Genomic DNA, 19,837 nt, shown 5'->3' on the forward strand with positions numbered 1-19,837 from the left:
AGTCTTTGTCAGACATTAATGAGCCAGAGAAAGAGAGAGAGAGATGTGGATCACTCTGCATGTATGTCTATATCTGACCTTTAACTGTATCTCTGTATCTTCAATGAGTAGCTCAGGCTTCTGTCAGCTTCAGGGTCACTTCAAGTTAAACGGGATGTACCAGGATGGAGATCTTATTATTGGAGGCCTGTTTGCATTTCATCTCATCACAGTGTTCCCAGAACTGAGCTTCAGACAAGAACCGGAACAACCGTATTGCCAGCGGTGAGCTTGGGCTAAACTGAACAAAAAGCCCCAAAATCTGCAAACAAAGACTGCAAATGAAAAGGACACGACAACAGAATGAAAAAGAAAAAAAGGAAGCACATTAACAACAAATTCGCTGCTCTTATTGCTTATACTTAATTTACATGTTTGAAAATGTATTAAAATGATTTAACATTGTGACTTAATTGTTATTAAATAGGGACAAAAAGTACATCATATTACAGGGTGCAGTAAATATTCCATTGTTTTACATACCTGTACATGTCATGAGATTCATTAGAGTAACTGAATTCCGACACTGTGATGCTTTTTCTAGATTCTATATGGCAGCCTTCCAGCAGGCACAAGCTATGGTTTTTGCCATAAATGAGATCAATAAGAATCCTAAGCTGTTGCCTAACATCACCCTTGGTTATCATCTGTATGACAACTGTATTAAAGTAGGAGTGGCATTACGGGCTGCAACAGCTCTGGTCAGTGGGACAGAAGAGTCTCTCTCCGATTTCAACTGTACTGGACCACCACCAGTCATTGGAATTGTAGGTGACCCAAGTTCCACTCACTGTATCGCAATCTCCAGTGTGCTGGGGCTGTTTCGAATACCTATGGTAGGATGTCAAGAATATAATGTTCTGTATCTTTCCGTTGAATATTAACTGTTTTCACTTTATTATTTACNAGCCGTATTTGATATAAAAATGATGTCTTTCTTTTTCAAAATTGTGTCTTTTATTAGGTTAGCTATTATGCCACCTGCTCCTGTCTGAGTGACAGAAAAAAGCACCCGTCCTTCTTCAGAACTATCCCCAGCGATGCCTTCCAGGTGAGGGCTATGATGCAGATCTTGAGACATTTTGGATGGACATGGGTCGGTCTCCTTTACAGTGATGATGATTATGGCATCCATGCCGCTCAATCCTTCCATCAAGATGTGCAGTTGTTTGGAGGCTGTGTGGCTTTTTCTGAAATTCTGCCACGCGATAACAACTACGAAGATATACAGCGCATAGTGGGAGTGATTCAGACCTCTACGGCTAAAGTGGTGGTTGTTTTCTCCACTGTAGCTTATGTCGTACCTTTAATGGATGAGGTGGCCCTGCAAAATGTTACAGGCAGGCAGTGGATTGCAAGTGAAGGTTGGGCCACCTCTCCTTTGTTTCACACTCCACGTCTTCTGCCCTTCCTGGGGGGCACACTGGGCATCGCCATCCGCCGTGGAGAGATCCAGGGACTTCGGGACTTTTTGCTACGCATGCATCCTGACAAAAATCCAAGAACTGTTAAGAATAGGTACCCCCTACCTCTCATGTCTTCTGCCTTTGAACTTTTACAGGGAACCCGGGTCTTCACTAAGTTAGACCTCCGCAATGCTTACCATCTCGTCCGCATCCGGGAGGGTGATGAGTGGAAGACGGCCTTCAATACACCTACGGGACACTACGAGTATTTGGTTCTTCCTTTTGGTCTGACCAATGCTCCTGCTGTCTTCCAAGACCTCGTCAATAGCGTTCTGGGTGACATGATTAACAAATTTGTCTTTGTGTACCTGGACGACATTCTAATATTTTCCCCCTCTCTCCAGGCCCACACCCAGCATGTTAGACTGGTTCTCCAACGCCTACTTGAGAATCAACTATTCGTTAAGGCGGAGAAGTGCAAATTCCATGCCGAGTCTGTCACATTCCTTGGTCACATTATCTCCTCTGACGGTATCGTAGCGGATCCGGCCAAGATAAGAGCTGTTGCCGAATGGCCTGTCCCCGACTCTCGTAAGGGTCTCCAACGCTTCCTGGGTTTTGCCAACTTCTACCGGCGGTTCATCAGGAACTTTGGCCTCATTGCAGCGCCCCTTACGGCATTGACCTCCACCAAGGTGCCGTTCGGGTGGAATCATGACGCTCAGGTTGCCTTTGATTCATTAAAGTCCCGGTTTGTCTCTGCACCCGTTTTGTCTGTTCCAGATCCTTCCCACCAATTTATTGTCGAGGTCGATGCATCGGATGTCGGGGTTGGCGCAGTTCTGTCTAAGCGATCCCCTGCAGATGGGAGGGTGCACCCCTGCGCCTTCTACTCTCACCAACTGAACCCTGCAGAACGTAATTACGACATTGGTAATCGAGAGCTGTTAGCGGTAAGACTGGCCTTGGGTGAGTGGCGTCATTGGTTGGAGGGAGCAGCGCAGCCCTTCTTGGTCTGGACGGACCACAAGAATCTTGAATACATCCGTTCAGCCAAGAGGCTGAGCTAGCGCCAGGCCCGCTGGGCACTCTTCTTTGGCCGCTTTGACTTCACCCTCTCGTACCGGCCTGGTTATAAGAACCTTAAGCCCGACGCCATCTCGCGTCTGTTCGAGGCCCCGGAGAGGGAACTTTCGGCCGAGACCATCCTCCCAGGGAGGGTGGTGGTCGGGGCCCTCTCCTGGGGTATCAAGCAGCGGGTTGTAGAGGCCGGTCGAGGGGTGCAAGTGCCGGCAGAGTGTCCAGAGGGTAGGTTGCTGGTGCCGGCTGCGCTGCGTCCTGAAGTCCTTCGATGGGGTCACTCTTCCAGGTTAGTCTGCCATCCAGGAACTCGGGTAAGGTTAACTGCCATCCGCCAACTTTTCTGGTGGCCATCACTGGCTGCTGATGTCAAACAGTTTGTGTCGGCCTGATCCACGTGCGCTCAATGCAAGCCACTCAACCGCCCCCCGCTGGTCTGCTTCATCCTCTGCCCATCCCCACCCGTCCCTGGTCTCATATTGCCCTTGATTTTGTCACTGGGCTTCCCCCCTCCGAAGGTAACACAGTGGTTCTCACAGTGGTGGATCGCTTCTCCAAGGCAGTCCATTTCGTCCCTTTACCCAAACTTCCCTCTGCCCGGGAGACCGCTCAACTGATGGTGGACCACGTCTTCCGTCTCCATGGCTTGCCGGTCGACGTGGTCTCTGATAGGGGTCCTCAGTTTTCATCCCGGTTTTGGAAGGAGTTCTGTAGACAGATCGGGGCCTCTGCGAGTCTGTCTTTAGGTTTTCATCCCCAGACCAACGGGCAATGCGAGCGGGCCAACCAGGATCTCAGTAGAATGCTCCGCTGTTTGACATCATCTAATCCCAGTTCTTGGTGCTCAGCTCTCGTGGGTAGAGTACGCCCACAACTCCCTTCAGTCCTAGGCATCAGGTATGTCCCCTTTAGAATGTTCCTTGGAATATAACCCTCCTCTGTTTCCATCACAGGAACCCGACGCTGCAGTCCCGTCTGCCCTGGCCTTCGTTCAGCGCTACCGCCGCACCTGGAGACAGGGCAGGGGGGTTCTGGCCTGAACCATGAGAAGGACCAAGGCAGCGGCCGACCGTCACCGGTCCTCTCCGCCAGTCTATGTGTGTGGTCAGCGGGTATGGCTCTCCACCAAGGACCTGCCTGTCCGAGCGCCTTCTCGCAAGCTGGCGCCGAAGTTCATTGGTCCATACCGCATCACCAAGATGGTTAATCCGGTGGCTGTGCGGCTCAGACTCCCCCCTCCCTTGGTCGGGTTCACCCTGTTTTTCATGTTTCCAGGGTCAAGCCTGTCGTTTCCTCTCCACTCCATCCTGCCAGCAATCATCCCAAACCCCCCCCCCCCTCGTCTAGTGGATGGCTCTCCGGCTTACACAGTCAGGAGATTACTAGACGTTCGTCGCCATGGCAGAGGCGTCCAGTACTTAGTGGACTGGGAGGGTTATCGCGCAGAGGAGCGAAGATGGGTTGGGTTCCGTCATTCTGGACCCGTCTCTGATTAAGGAGTTCTACCAACGTCGAGGTGAGCCCCCTCCTCGGACGCCCGGTGGTGCCGCTGGGGAGGGGGTACTGTCAGGGCTTGGGTCTAGCACCTCTGGGTTTTGTCTGTCTTGTCTTCTGTTTTTGTTTTGTCGAGCACTTGACAGTTGCCATGTGCTTGGAATCCGCATGTGTGTGGCCCCGCCCCCTTTGATATCCTATCTACGTCTCATTATTGATTTCCCCGATTCACCTGGCTCCCCTTAACTTTCCCTCTCCCCAACTGGTGTCTCGTTTTCCTTTCTGATTGCTTCACCTTGTATTCCCTGTGTTTTACGTTGTTCTTTGTCAGTCCGTTAGAGTTATCTCGTGGCGATCTCTGGCCTCTTGTCTAGCACTCTGAAAGTTTTGTCTTGTTATATCTAGATTTTGATTATCTTGTCTTGTCCAGGCTCCAGTGCTGTACTCATCTGTCCTGTTCTTCCTGTCCTTGTTTTGGCAACCATCCCTTCTGACTTCAAGCTGTGGTTATTCCTCACGGAGATTATTTAAGGCGAGTCAACCAGTTCTCTTCCGGGGAGCCTCTCGAAGGCTTTTTACCAAGGGATTCGTACAGTTCGACTGTGTGAGCTACGCACTGGGATTACTATATTGTCACCTCCTAACGGACTCTTGTTTGCACTCGCTACCACTCGGTATGGATTACCATAGTGGTGTTAAGAACACTGGCTTCTGGCTCCCCTGAGTTTGACTCACAGCAGACGGAACCTCAGGTCAACTCTCTAGCCCGGTTGGGCTTGTTGTGGATTCTCTTGCCTCACACACCTCCCGCTTAGTGCGGGCATTTTTTGGATTTTCTTTTTTTTGTTTTTTCTCCCCTTCTACGGTCATTTGGCCAAGCTCTCGAGCCTTTGTTTCCCCTCTGGTTTATTCACTGTTATGGACTTTATTTAGTGTTGTGTTTTTGTGAGTGTGGGATTTTTTTCATTAAATCTGCTTACCCTGCGTTTGACTCTAGTGTCCTTCCTAACAACATGAGCATTAGGAACACAAAGTCCAGCTCATGACTGCCATCTAGATGAAGTCCAGTGTGACACATTGACTGTCAGAAGACTTTAGACTCTTGATAGAATTTTGAGTGTGAAAGAGTTTAAAAACTGATAGTGTTACTTAAAAATTGACACATTGTTTTATGATTTTGTCACACCAGCTCATGTCTCCACACCCAGTATGAGTAAGAAAACGGACAAATTCAATCACACCAACCAGTAAATTAATAAATATACACAAAAGCTGTTTCTCTCTAGGACACCTATTAAACAAATAATATAATTTATATACGATTTAGGACTAATTTCACATTTTTAAGAAGCTACTTGATAAAATTCCAGGAGAACATTCCTGCAAATTCTAGACAAAAGGTGACTACACTAAAGACACTAAAATATAACATGTTTTTAATTTATTTTTAGCTTAGATTTTTTAGTTTAAACATTATTCCAGTTTTGATGAACTTACTACTTTTTTTAAAAGTGTAAAAAATATGAATAAGTGAGTAACTTTTGACTGGTAAGTGTACAGATTCTTAAGGTGCTTTTGGAGTTAATTATAATTTACCACCCTAAAAAAAATGACGTATTAATTTCCATGGAGGTCCACGAGGCACCTCCTACTTCATAGAAAAAAACATTCACAGCTCTAATAATATCTTGACGCACTGAGAGGGTGAGGGGGTCAAACAGAGATCAAGAGAGAGAGAGATGTGGATCACTGTAAACATCTGCCTGTATCTTTGCTTTACCTGTATATCGCCTGCCTTCATCCCCAGCTCAGACTCATGTCAGCTCCTGGGACACTTTAGATTGAACGGGATGTACCAGGATGGAGATTTTGTTATTGGAGGCCTGTTTGAGGTTCAGCACCTCAAAGTATTTCCAGACATGAGCTTCAGAATGGAGCCAGAACAACCGCAGTGTGAAGAGTGAGTTTGGGCTGCACAGGAGGACAGTGATACCTAATAAAAAATGTGAAAGAAAACTGAAATTTTCAAAGAAAATATGATATTAAGTCAAAATTAGAGAAAAACTTCAATGCCTTTTTTGTTTGAATAATTTGATTATTTGTAATAATTACTTGCAAAGAAAATGATTACTTAAAATCTTACAGTGTGAATCGAATATAAAAAAATTGATTATTTTAGATTTACAAAACTTCCCTTTTGTAAATTATTTTCATATTGAAATTGGACTTTATAATGTGTTTGATTCTCCTGTCAAAGTCACTGAATGTTAAAATGTTGCTTTTTATCCCTAGATTCTATATGTCAAGTTTCCAGCAGGCGCAGACTATGATTTTTGCTATAGATGAGATCAATAAAAATCCAAACTTGCTGCCAAACATCACTCTTGGATACAATGTGTATGACAACTGTTTAAAGCTTGTAGTGGCATTCAGGGCGGCTACATCTCTTATCAGTGGGACAGAGGAGACCCTCCCCAGCTCCCACAAATGTATTGGACCACCACCAGTTCTTGCTATTGTGGGGGATCCAGGGTCCACACACTCCATTGCAGTTTCAAGTATGCTCGGCTTATTTAGGGTTCCAATGGTAAGACAACTTAAAAAATGGAGTGCAGATAACAACATTCATGCTATTTTAGATATAATGCTTTTATTTATGGTCACATTATAATGTCACGGTACTTATAATGCTTTAAAAATATTTTAATAATTTCTCTTCCTCTGCATGGCCTCATTAGGTTAGCTATTATGCCACCTGCACCTGTCTGAGTGATAGAGAAAAGTACCCGTCCTTCTTCAGAACTATCCCCAGCGATGCCTTCCAGGTGAGGGCTATGATGCAGATCTTAAGACATTTTGGATGGACATGGGTAGGTGTCATATATAGTGATGATGATTATGGCATCTATGCCGCTCAGTCCTTTCATCAGGAGATGCAGTTGCATGGAGGTTGTGTGGCTTTCTCTGAAATAATGCCCTATGATAATCGCAGAGACATTCAGCGCATAGTGAGAGTGATTGAGGCCTCTACAGCTAAAGTAGTGGTGGCATTCTCAACCGATCTGTTAGCCCTGATGGATGAGTTATTGTTGCAAAACGTGACAGGGTTACAGTGGATTGCAAGCGAAGCTTGGACCACCTCACCTGTGCTTCATGCTCCACGATACGCACCCTTCGTTGGGGGCACACTGGGCATCGCCATCCGTCGTGGAGAGATCCAGGGACTTCTTGAGTTCTTACTACGCCTCCGTCCTGACAATGACACAAGAAATAATTTGGTTAGAGTTTTCTGGGAGAATATGTTTGGGTGTAAATTTGAGACCGGAGACAGTGAAGGAAAAAACATTTGTACAGGAGAAGAGGATCTGAGCAGTACAGTTAATGAATATAATGATGTATCAGAGCTGAGGGCTTCTTATAATGTGTATAAGGCAGTTTATGCTCTGGCACATGCACTTCATGACCTGATGCAGTGTGAGGAGGGGAGAGGACCATTCAGTGAGAATACATGTGCTGACATAACCAACCTGCAGCCCTGGCAGGTAATTCTATACACAGAAAAGAAACAGTTTTGTACACTACAAATTCTTGCAAAACACAAGATGTATAAACATACAAGTAAAACTTTTTTAACCTGTACAGCTAGTTCACTACCTACAGAAAGTGAACTTCACCACAGGTTTTGGGGACCGTGTGTCATTTGATAAGAATGGAGATGCTCTGGCCATCTATGATGTGATGAACTGGCAGCCGAGATCTGATGGGTCCATCATTGTCCGAACAGTCGGTGTGGTGGATGAAGGGGCGGCAACAGGGAAAGTGCTCACACTGAATGAAGAAGCATTATACTGGAACTTTGACACTAGAAAAGTAATGTACATTATATTTGACATTCAGAATTGAAAAAACTATAGATGTGCATGATGGTCACTAAAAGAGTATGCTTTTAAGAGTTTATATTTTACAGATACATGCTTCATTTTTTTAATGATGTATCCTTCAGCCTCCGCGGTCTGTGTGTAGTGAGAGCTGCCCTCCAGGCACCAGACGAGCCAGGAGGAAGGGCCTTCCTGTCTGCTGCTTTGACTGCCTGCCATGTGCAGATGGAGAGATTTCTAACACAACAGGTGAGATGTAATATCAAATAATAAAAATTAATAAATAAGTTTTATTTGAAACAAATATACAACTTCCTGTGTATATCTTTCACAGATGCAATTGAGTGCACAGTGTGTCCAGATGACTCTTGGTCCAATCCAGAAAAGGTTCTCTGTGTCCCAAAGGAAGTGGAATATCTGTCCTATGAGGAACCTCTGGGCATCTCTCTGACCACTGCTTCACTGCTCGGCACCTGCTTCTGTGCTCTTGTGATGATCATCTTCGCTCATCACAGAAACACTCCAGTAGTGCGCGCCAATAATTCAGAGCTCAGCTTCCTGCTGCTGCTGTCACTCAAACTGTGTTTTCTGTGTGTGCTGCTGTTTATTGGTCGTCCACAGTTGTGGACGTGTCAGTTGAGACATGCTGTGTTTGGCATTAGTTTTGTTCTGTGCGTCTCCAGCATTCTGGTCAAGACTATGGTGGTAATAGCCGTGTTCAAGTCATCTCGGCCAGAAGGTAAAAGTGCAATGAAATGGTTTGGAGCAGCTCAACAAAGAGGCACAGTCTTGGTACTAACTGCTGTCCAGGTTATAATATGTGCAGTCTGGCTATCAACTGCTTCTCCTGCACCTCATAAAAACACCCAGTATATCAGGTCTAAAATAGTGTATGAATGTGCTATTGGTTCAGTGGCTGGATTTGCCATTCTGCTGGGATACATTGGACTGCTGGCAGCTGTAAGCTTTCTGTTAGCCTTTCTGGCAAGAAACCTCCCAGATAACTTTAATGAGGCCAAGTTCATTACATTTAGCATGTTGATCTTCTGCGCTGTGTGGATCACATTTGTTCCAGCATATGTCAGCTCACCAGGGAAATATGCAGTGGCTGTGGAAGTTTTTGCCATTTTGGCCTCCAGTTTTGGACTGCTAGTTGCCATTTTTGCCCCAAAGTGCTACATTATCATATTGCATCCAGAGAGAAACACTAAAAAAGCCGTCATGGCAAGACAGACTGAAAATAAATAATTAAAAACGTTGACACTGATAACTTTACCTTTTACATTCTTATTGCCTTTTACCTAGTAGATTCTTTGAATTGTCAGATCTGTTTCATTAAACATGATTTAAAAAACATTATGTCTACTGTTTTGAATGTATTTGTAAATAAATATATAAACAAATACAATAATGTAAAAAGTGTATTCAAACTAACTTGAATGAAAATGACAGAGGGTCCATGTCTGCAGCGCCTCCGGGGCAGCTATTTTTATCACACAAGACTAAAGTACTATCCACAGTAATTGAACGGGGAAGACCGATAACTTTAAAATTGCTAGCTTTTTGAGGTTGCTCAGCTACTCCACAGATTGAGCACCAGTTGGCACATGTTGGGATGGGCCTCACGAAACTTTCTATAGAGCCCCTCCCCTAGAGAATGTCACTCTTTTCCTGCGTTACATTTCGAAGGGATCATCCCTATGCCCTAAACCCTTTAAAGAGATTACCCTCTGGAGTGAGAGCTTCAAAGGGTTGAAGGGTGTAGGGGACCAAACAACTGTATCATGAGGTGCCCTTCTGCGTCATCATTCCGTGCCCATAAGGAGGCGCCGTCACCATGCAAAGAATCTGTGCAAAGAATCATGGGGGCGTGAAGTGTCCATCAGTTGTACCCTTCAAATCCTTCATTCACGAAGGGCCCTTTGAAGTGGCCAGTTATGAGCACTTCGGTTTGGAACGACCCTTCAATATGGCGGCCATGATTGTTTTCACTCTGAAGGGCCTTTCAGAAGGTGATATATCCCATTTGGAACGCACCATTTAACGGATGCCGCTTGGCTCTTTTTGCTGGAAGGCAGTATTTCCTTCACTAGTGGCCATATTGAGCATTGCATTCCCCTCTTATTCATAGTAATAGCAGTTGCGCATATCTATTATCTTTGACTATGTGCCCCATGTCTGTCCTAAAGCCATTTCACTTGCATTTACAACATTTAACACCACATGCCACATGTCAACGCTGATTGCAATGCAGCTAGAGTCTTTATTCATAATCTGAAAATGTACTTCCGGCTATCTTTTACTGATGACGTCAGTTTGAGCACTTGGGCAAAACTTCACGCTTACAGTATTTTTCTAGTCTTTAATCCTGAAAGTTATGGTGTGTTTTAGTGGTGTTGCCCAAGACAGGAGTGATCAAACTTCCAATTGCACATGGCTATAACATGCTGAGCTATGTATGTGTGTGTGCGTACATGCACTGAAGACAGAAGCTGTGGTGAATCGAAAATGCTAAATTCTGTGATAACCATAATAGGATTAGGTATCTCTTTTTGATCTACAATACCACACGTGCTTTACAAAGCAAAGCCAAGACTGCCATCTAGACTCCGGATTGAAGACTACCTATTAGAAGACATCAGACCTGTGTGATGTAACAGATATGCCTGTTTCAGGTTTATGTAGAACCTAATATTTAACAAAAACAAAGTGGTCAATGCATGCAAAAACACGTTAATAGGGTTGTGTTTGTTGGAAATGCATTAGCTAACATGAACTAACAATGAACAATAGTTTACAGCATTAACAGTCTCTGTTCATTTTAGTTAATGACAAAATAATATTTTTTATTAAAAAAAATATTACAGTATGAATAAATGCTGAAATTAACATGACCTCAGAATTATTAAAGCTGTAGAAGTGTTGTTCATTGTTGGTTCATGCTAGCTCATGCTTATAATGTTATGTTACCAAATTAGAATAGATTATTTAAATACTCTAAATCTGCATACAGATGTCATGCACCAGATTTGTACAAAAATGGCTTTATTTATTGTATGTGACTTGTGTCAATTTAAACAATATGCCTGTAAAAGGACTCTTAACCTAATTCTAAACTAAATTCTACATTATTAGCCCTATGTTTTAGAATTTTCTTATTTCTAACATGATGATAAGGTGAAGAGTCCCAGAATGACGTCTTCACTTGCAGAGATGCCCAAGTGGTACCGCCTGCTCTATAAAAAAGTACCACACTTAATCTTCAGGACAAATCACTGAGCAGAGTGTAAAAGATAAAGTGACACTTACAGAGGAAGGGATGTGGATAATTCTGCACATTTGCCTCTTGCTGTTATCTCAGTATATCTCTGCAGTGTTGACGAGCAGTTCAGGCTCGTGTCAGATCTGGAGACGCTTCAAGTTAAACGGGATGTACCAGGGAGGAGATTTAATCATCGGTGGTCTGTTTGAGGTTCAGTACCTCAAAACATTCCCAGTGCTGAGCTTCAGAACAGAACCAGAATTACCACAGTGTGAGAAGTGAGTCTGGACCACAACAACTGAAAGGACTTTTTAATGCACTGTACTGTATATACACCGTCACTTGTCAGTGTAATCATGTTAGGAGCTGAAACACCAGAAACAGGACTAAAATCACTTAATGCTTATATAATATAAATAGAATTTGTGTATATTTATCTACAGTACATATGAAATGTACAAAAATGATTGTGGGACAAAGTCAAAATATTTGATCTTGTAATTAGCAGTGAGTTATAATATGAGTTATTATAGTTTTGTTTTTTAGTTTCAAAGTACTAAGTAGTTTTATCAATATTTGAAATGAGTTATTTTTAGATGTTTAATTATGTTAATTTTAGTTCAATTTCTAGCGATTTCGTTATATGCTTTTGTAATTATATTATGTATTTTTGTTTCTTTATGAGATTAATGTGTTTTTATTTTGTTTTTTGTTTAATATTATAATTTTAGTGCCTTAAACATATTCTTAGGCAACATTACAAATTCTCATTTAGTTTAAGTTTTTCCAATTATTTTAAGGCAATATTTCATTTGATTTCAATAAACAGAAATGTTAACTATAATAACCTAATGAGATTGTATTTAAAATTTTGTTTAAAAAATGTTATGTCTGTGTTACTGTCATAGTGTGTTACTGTTGACAACTTAATTTTGTTTTGTGTTGTTGTTGTTTTTTCAGCTTTTATATGACAAGCTTTCAGCAGGCACAGACAATGGTTTTTGCCATAAATGAGATCAATAATAATCCCAATTTGCTGCCTAACATCATGCTTGGATACCAAATCTATGACAACTGTTTGCGGCTTGGAGTGGCATTACGTGCAGCCACAGCTCTGGTTAGTGGAAAAGAAGAGTCTCTCTCACATCTCAACTGTACTGGACCACCACCAGTGATTGGAATCATTGGAGATCCAGGTTCAACTCATTCTATTGCCATCTCCCGTGTATTTGGACTGTTCCGAGTGCCTATGGTAAGAGATACAATTTTATTTTTTTTCCTGCAGCTATGCTCCTAAAATAAGAATCATACCAAATATCAAAAATAACGTCAGAAAATAAGCAAAAGTCTGTGTCTGAACACAATAATGCAGTTGCTATAACATTAATGACTTAGTTGTTTCCCTTTTCTCTCTCTTTCTCCCATCTCATCATTAGGTTAGCTATTATGCCACCTGCTCGTGTCTGAGTGACAGAGAAAAGTACCCGTCCTTCTTCAGAACTATCCCCAGCGATGCCTTCCAGGTGAGGGCTATGATGCAGATCTTGAGACATTTTAGATGGACATGGGTGGGTCTCCTCTACAGTGATGATGATTATGGTAAACACGCAGCTCAGTCCTTACATCAAGAGATGCAGCTGGTTGGGGGCTGTGTGGCTTTTTCTGAGATACTACCAACTGATAACAACCCAAAGGAAATACAACGTATAATGAGTGTTATTCAGGATTCCACAGGAATGGTGGTTGTTGTGTTTTCCACTTCAAGCTATTTTTTACCCCTTGTTGACGAGATGCTGTTGAAAAATGTGACAGGCAGACAATGGATTGCTAGTGAGGCCTGGGCAACTTCACCTGTGCTTCTCGCTCCACGGCTGATGCCTGTTTTGGGGGGGACGCTGGGTATTGCCATCCGACGAGGAGAGATTCAGGGACTCAGTGACTTCCTGCTACGCCTCCGTCCTGACAATGATCCAGAAAACAGTATGGTTAGAATTTTTTGGGAGAGTATGTTTGGATGCAAGATTAAGAATGAAGGCAATGCGGGAGAAAAGCTGTGTACAGGTCAAGAGGATCTGAGCAGTACAAACACAGCATACACTGATGTATCAGAGCTGAGGGCTTCATATAATGTGTATAAGGCAGTTTATGCTCTGGCACATGCACTTCATGACCTGATGCAGTGTGAGGAGGGGAGAGGACCATTCAGTGAGAATACATGTGCTGACATAACCAACCTGCAGCCCTGGCAGGTAATACAAGACAGACTGAAAATAAATAATTAAAAACGTTGACACTGATAACTTTACCTTTTACATTCTTATTGCCTTTTACCTAGTAGATTCTTTGAATTGTCAGATCTGTTTCATTAAACATGATTTAAAAAACATTATGTCTACTGTTTTGAATGTATTTGTAAATAAATATATAAACAAATACAATAATGTAAAAAGTGTATTCAAACTAACTTGAATGAAAATGACAGAGGGTCCATGTCTGCAGCGCCTCCGGGGCAGCTATTTTTATCACACAAGACTAAAGTACTATCCACAGTAATTGAACGGGGAAGACCGATAACTTTAAAATTGCTAGCTTTTTGAGGTTGCTCAGCTACTCCACAGATTGAGCACCAGTTGGCACATGTTGGGATGGGCCTCACGAAACTTTCTATAGAGCCCCTCCCCTAGAGAATGTCACTCTTTTCCTGCGTTACATTTCGAAGGGATCATCCCTATGCCCTAAACCCTTTAAAGAGATTACCCTCTGGAGTGAGAGCTTCAAAGGGTTGAAGGGTGTAGGGGACCAAACAACTGTATCATGAGGTGCCCTTCTGCGTCATCATTCCGTGCCCATAAGGAGGCGCCGTCACCATGCAAAGAATCTGTGCAAAGAATCATGGGGGCGTGAAGTGTCCATCAGTTGTACCCTTCAAATCCTTCATTCACGAAGGGCCCTTTGAAGTGGCCAGTTATGAGCACTTCGGTTTGGAACGACCCTTCAATATGGCGGCCATGATTGTTTTCACTCTGAAGGGCCTTTCAGAAGGTGATATATCCCATTTGGAACGCACCATTTAACGGATGCCGCTTGGCTCTTTTTGCTGGAAGGCAGTATTTCCTTCACTAGTGGCCATATTGAGCATTGCATTCCCCTCTTATTCATAGTAATAGCAGTTGCGCATATCTATTATCTTTGACAATGTGCCCCATGTCTGTCCTAAAGCCATTTCACTTGCATTTACAACATTTAACACCACATGCCACATGTCAACGCTGATTGCAATGCAGCTAGAGTCTTTATTCATAATCTGAAAATGTACTTCCGGCTATCTTTTACTGATGACGTCAGTTTGAGCACTTGGGCAAAACTTCACGCTTACAGTATTTTTCTAGTCTTTAATCCTGAAAGTTATGGTGTGTTTTAGTGGTGTTGCCCAAGACAGGAGTGATCAAACTTCCAATTGCACATGGCTATAACATGCTGAGCTATGTATGTGTGTGTGCGTACATGCACTGAAGACAGAAGCTGTGGTGAATCGAAAATGCTAAATTCTGTGATAACCATAATAGGATTAGGTATCTCTTTTTGATCTACAATACCACACGTGCTTTACAAAGCAAAGCCAAGACTGCCATCTAGACTCCGGATTGAAGACTACCTATTAGAAGACATCAGACCTGTGTGATGTAACAGATATGCCTGTTTCAGGTTTATGTAGAACCTAATATTTAACAAAAACAAAGTGGTCAATGCATGCAAAAACACGTTAATAGGGTTGTGTTTGTTGGAAATGCATTAGCTAACATGAACTAACAATGAACAATAGTTTACAGCATTAACAGTCTCTGTTCATTTTAGTTAATGACAAAATAATATTTTTTATTAAAAAAAATATTACAGTATGAATAAATGCTGAAATTAACATGACCTCAGAATTATTAAAGCTGTAGAAGTGTTGTTCATTGTTGGTTCATGCTAGCTCATGCTTATAATGTTATGTTACCAAATTAGAATAGATTATTTAAATACTCTAAATCTGCATACAGATGTTCCTTCAGCCTCCGCGGTCTGTGTGTAGTGAGAGCTGCCCTCCAGGCACCAGACGAGCCAGGAGGAAGGGCCTTCCTGTCTGCTGCTTTGACTGCCTGCCATGTGCAGATGGAGAGATTTCTAACACAACAGGTGAGACATAATACAAAATTATTCAAATTATTGAAGTATTTGGTGCACATGTTTTGCAACTTTGTACAACTCGCTTTGTATGTTTTTCACAGATTCGACTGAGTGCACGGTGTGTCCAGATGAGTTCTGGTCCAATCCAGAAAAGGTTCTCTGTGTCCCAAAGGAAGTGGAGTATCTGTCCTATGAGGAACCTCTGGGCATCTCTCTGACCACTGCTTCCCTTATAGGCACCAGTTTCTGTGCTTTTGTAATTGTCATCTTCACTCATCACAGAAACACACCTATAGTGCGCGCCAATAATTCAGAGCTCAGCTTCCTGCTGCTGCTGTCACTCAAACTGTGTTTTCTGTGTGTGCTGCTGTTTATTGGTCGTCCACAGTTGTGGACGTGTCAGTTGAGACATGCTGTGTTTGGCATTAGTTTTGTTCTGTGCGTCTCCAGCATTCTGGTCAAGACTATGGTGGTAATAGCCGTGTTCAAGTCATCTCGGCCAGAAGGTAAAAGTGCAATGAAATGGTTTGGAGCAGCTCAACAAAGAGGCACAGTCTTGGTCCTCACTGTCCTTCAGGTGGTGATTTGTGCAGTCTGGCTATCAAATGCTTCTCCAACACCCCATAGAAACAGTCAGTATATCAGGTCTAAAATAGTGTATGAATGTGCTATTGGTTCAGTGGTTGGATTTGCTGTGCTGCTGGGATACATTGGACTGCTGGCAGCTGTAAGCTTCATGTTAGCTTTCCTGGCAAGAAACCTTCCAGATAGTTTTAATGAGGCAAAGTTCATAACATTTAGCATGTTGATCTTCTGCGCTGTGTGGATCACATTTGTTCCAGCATATGTCAGCTCACCAGGGAAATATGCAGTGGCTGTGGAGATTTTTGCCATCCTGGCTTCAAGTTTTGGGTTACTGGTGGCTATATTTGCACCAAAGTGCTACATCATCATCTTACATCCAGAGAGAAACACTAAGAAAGCCATCATGGGAAGAGGCACACAAAGCTAATAGTTTTCAATCAGTTACTGTGGTTCTGATGCCGTTGGTGCTTGACAGATACATAAAATCAGTAGCCATTCTTACAGTTAAAATACATTCATTATTTCGCTTCATGTTATTTTGATGTTAATTGTTATTTACTGTCATGTTGAATGAACATAACATACACTAAACTTACAAATGTAATATTGATAGCATACTGCTTAAATAAATGTATTATTTGTATTTATTTGATTTCAGTAAAATATACAATAAATTACAATTAAGTTGTAGCTGCACTCATTTACATTATGCCTCTATTATCCCTGCCTAAAACATTCCTCTGCAACTTCAAACAAATATAAATGTAATAAATCACAACTAATAAGCTCTCCTAACTAATCAAAAACATTTACTCTGTAACTTTTAATCAAAATTACTGTGTGGAGCTGTAACACATCAGAGGAGACCCGACCCTCTCGGCTGAGACTGGCTTCTCACAGTTTTTTTTTTCTCCATTCATTGGAGTTTTGGCTTGCTCACCAGGAGACTGCTGATATTGATTAGCTCAGGGTTCTGTACATTTCATTGACATTGCTTTATTAGAATGGTCTTACTCTTTCCATACCATGTACAGTACTGTATTCTACCTTTTTTATGTTTTTCTTTTTGTTTTTTTCTTCCTGTAAAGAAAGAAAGATAGAAAACATCTAATTGTACATTGTGCTATTATTTTATGGCTACTTACTGTATCACACAAATAAACAAAAAGATATTTAACATAAGTATTGATTCGAGTTGGAATATGTCATCAGCTTACTTCAAGACTTCAAAACTGTGGATAGACAAAATACGAGCACATCTATTTAGGAAATAGGTTTAAGAGTTTTGCTCTGAACAACACAAGAATGTCCATTCAGAATCAAGCATTTTAGAGAGTCAAAGGCTAATATGACAAAAAAACGAATATATTACACAAACAACATTATCAACGATAAAGCATTATGTCTGAGCTTTACAGCTGTATTGTAAAACCTGAACTGGTTTGTGGGATGCAGGCCACCTCCAGAAGCTGATTCTGAATGACATCATCATGTACAGCATAGTTGTCCGATGTAGAAGATGCTAAACACTAGTGGCTGCAGTCTGTACTGTAGAAAGGTGATATCTATAAACAAAGGACACTGGGTAAACGTACATGATCACGGTGTTCACGCAACTCCATGGTGACATTCCTGAACAGCACAAATGACAGGAGAGCAACAAAATTAATGAGATAGCCAATATAAAATGCCATGAAATATTTTTCTGTTTCTGTGTATTAGAGCAGGATTAACATCATTTCAAAACTGCCCATGTGAAATGAAACTGAAGTGTACTGAAGACAGAAGCTCGTTGTGCAAAACAACCCAAGCAAACTTGCCTGACGATCTAACACAAAATCTAGGGATACACTGCCATCTACAGGGCAATTCTAGAAACACAATTATACTTTATGATAAGACAAGCCTGATGTTCATGCCATCACCCTCGGCAGCATGATGTATACTGAACAAATTCAAAGTTTAGACAAACCTACTCATTGTTTACTTTTACTATTATCCACATAATAAAAATAAAATAATCAAAACTATGAGACAGTTTCTGCACAAAAGGAATTAAGTGACCAAACAGAAAATGTGCACAATACTCAAGACAAATAAATAAATATATATTTATATATATATATATATAGATATATGTATATATATATATGGCAGAATATACTGTGTTAATATGAAGAAATTTTCAGTATTCATTTTTACATCAGTTTCACATTTGTTTTAAAAATGTGCACAATACTCAAGACAAATAAATATATATATATATATATATATGGCACAATATACTGTGTTAATATGAAGAAATTTTCAGTATTCATTTTTACATCAGTTTCACATTTGTTTTAATTTTTGCACTGCATTGCACTGTTTTATCTTTAGAGGAAATGAAGGCTACATAAAATTAACAGATAACAATGAATGTAATTTTTTATATGTGCGTCACAACGACTTTTCAGTCGTAAGGAAAACATACTTTAACCGTAAAACTATCTTTAATGAGCTGATGAGTAGTTCAATAAAAGCAAATGAAACTACATCGTGCATCAGCTTTAACTAAGTTGCTATTCTCCAAACTACATTTACAAAAAGCATAAAGAGATTTCCTGAGATGCCCCGCCTGCTGTTTAAAGCAACACCCCATACAGTACAATCCTTAATATAAATAACAGAACCGAATTGGTATGATAGCAAGAGAGAGAGATGTGGATCACTCTATGTCTGTACCTGTCCATTAACTGCATTTCTGTAGTGTCAGTGGTCAGTGCAGGCACATGTCGGCTTCAAGGACGCTTCAAGTTGAACGGGATGTATCAGGATGGAGATCTAATACTCGGAGGCCTGTTTGAGGTTCATTTTCTCACAGTGTTCCCAGAACTGAGCTTCAGAACTGAGCCAGATCCACCATACTGTGAGCAGTGAGTCTGGAGCCAAACTGAATAAGGACAGCTGGGCATGAGTGCAAAAAAACAAATTGAAAGAGACTAAAGAAAAATGCTTTTTTAGCAATTGCATATAGTTTTTGTTAGTATGTGCTTTGTTAAATGTAGAAACAAACATGTGCCTTCTGCAAATTAAATGAAAATTATAATTCATGATTGAGGAATCTTAAACAATACTAAAAGTAAAAAGACTGATTTATGTTGGATCTACAATACAGTATCTATGAATTTATTGTATCTTTGTAAATCAAAAATTAAATATCATTTTTCTCTTGCATTTTTTTAGATTTGATATGGCAAGCTTCCAGCAGGCACAGACTATGGTTTTTGCATTACAGGAGATCAATAAAAATCCCAGTCTGCTGCCTAACATCACTCTTGGTTACTATCTGTATGACAACTGTGTAAAGCTCGGAGTGGCATTTCGTGCTGCAACAGCTCTGGTCAGTGGGACAGAGGAGTCCATCTCCAACCTCGACTGTACTGGACCACCACCAGTGATTGCTATTGTCGGGGATCCAGGGTCCACTCACTCCATTGCGATCTCCAGTGTGCTGGGGCTGTTTCGAGTGCCTATGGTAAGATGTAGGCAATATTTTTTAAGCGTTAAAAGCGAATGTATGGATTAATAGACACAATTTTGTAAAAGATATAACACTTTTTTAAGACTTGATTTGATTCATATTTGTGTCTCTTCTATTAGGTTAGCTATTTTGCCACCTGCTCCTGTCTGAGTGACAGGAAGAAATATCCCTCTTTTTTCAGAACTATCCCCAGCGATGCCTTCCAGGTGAGGGCTATGATGCAGATCTTGAGACATTTTGGATGGACATGGGTCGGTCTCCTTTATAGTGATGATGATTATGGAATCTATGCCGCTCAGTCCTTCCATCAAGAGGTGCAGTTGTTTGGAGGGTGTGTTGGCTTTTCTGAAATGCTGCCCCGTGATAACAACCGCAGAGATATAAAGCGCATAGTGGAAGG

General features: G+C 41.6%; 3 protein-coding genes across 3 annotated transcripts in view; all 3 read left to right on the forward strand.

Moving 5' to 3' along the window:
* LOC130562631 (extracellular calcium-sensing receptor-like) lies at nucleotides 1-9,145 on the forward strand. Its single transcript, XM_057347755.1, has 7 exons — nucleotides 1-264; nucleotides 584-875; nucleotides 1,004-1,535; nucleotides 7,281-7,561; nucleotides 7,662-7,889; nucleotides 8,023-8,146; nucleotides 8,232-9,145. The coding sequence occupies exons 1-7, from the start codon at nucleotides 44-46 to the stop codon at nucleotides 9,143-9,145; spliced, it is 2,592 nt and encodes an 863-aa protein (XP_057203738.1). The 5' UTR covers nucleotides 1-43.
* Nucleotides 9,146-11,131: 1,986 nt separating this feature from the next.
* On the forward strand, nucleotides 11,132-16,341 carry LOC130562553 (extracellular calcium-sensing receptor-like). The gene is made up of 5 exons (XM_057347635.1): nucleotides 11,132-11,437; nucleotides 12,120-12,411; nucleotides 12,596-13,423; nucleotides 15,203-15,338; nucleotides 15,431-16,341. Exons 1-5 carry the CDS (start codon nucleotides 11,217-11,219, stop codon nucleotides 16,339-16,341), a joined length of 2,388 nt encoding a protein of 795 aa, XP_057203618.1. The 5' UTR covers nucleotides 11,132-11,216.
* Nucleotides 16,342-18,614: 2,273 nt separating this feature from the next.
* LOC130562554 (extracellular calcium-sensing receptor-like) overlaps nucleotides 18,615-19,837 on the forward strand; it is a 3,592-nt gene continuing 2,369 nt past the window's right edge. Inside the window, exons 1-3 of the mRNA XM_057347636.1 lie at nucleotides 18,615-18,829; nucleotides 19,140-19,431; nucleotides 19,557-19,829. Coding sequence (XP_057203619.1) covers nucleotides 18,615-18,829; nucleotides 19,140-19,431; nucleotides 19,557-19,829 — 780 coding nt within the window. The remainder of the gene's footprint in view (nucleotides 18,830-19,139; nucleotides 19,432-19,556; nucleotides 19,830-19,837) is intronic.

This window comes from Triplophysa rosa, linkage group LG12, assembly GCF_024868665.1.
Source record: "Triplophysa rosa linkage group LG12, Trosa_1v2, whole genome shotgun sequence".
In the NCBI taxonomy this organism is placed as follows: Eukaryota; Metazoa; Chordata; class Actinopteri; order Cypriniformes; family Nemacheilidae; genus Triplophysa; species Triplophysa rosa.

Bases quoted from the DNA above. Each gene is read 5' to 3' on its own strand.
- LOC130562631 (XM_057347755.1), top strand. From the start codon at position 44: ATGTGGATCACTCTGCATGTATGTCTATATCTGACCTTTAACTGTATC. The intron at 876-1,003 runs GTAGGATGTCAA...GTCTTTTATTAG, and splicing joins GGCTGTTTCGAATACCTATG to GTTAGCTATTATGCCACCTG. The intron at 7,562-7,661 runs GTAATTCTATAC...TAACCTGTACAG, and splicing joins CCAACCTGCAGCCCTGGCAG to CTAGTTCACTACCTACAGAA.
- LOC130562553 (XM_057347635.1), top strand. From the start codon at position 11,217: ATGTGGATAATTCTGCACATTTGCCTCTTGCTGTTATCTCAGTATATC. The intron at 11,438-12,119 runs GTGAGTCTGGAC...TTGTTTTTTCAG, and splicing joins GAATTACCACAGTGTGAGAA to CTTTTATATGACAAGCTTTC. The intron at 15,339-15,430 runs GTGAGACATAAT...TGTTTTTCACAG, and splicing joins AGAGATTTCTAACACAACAG to ATTCGACTGAGTGCACGGTG.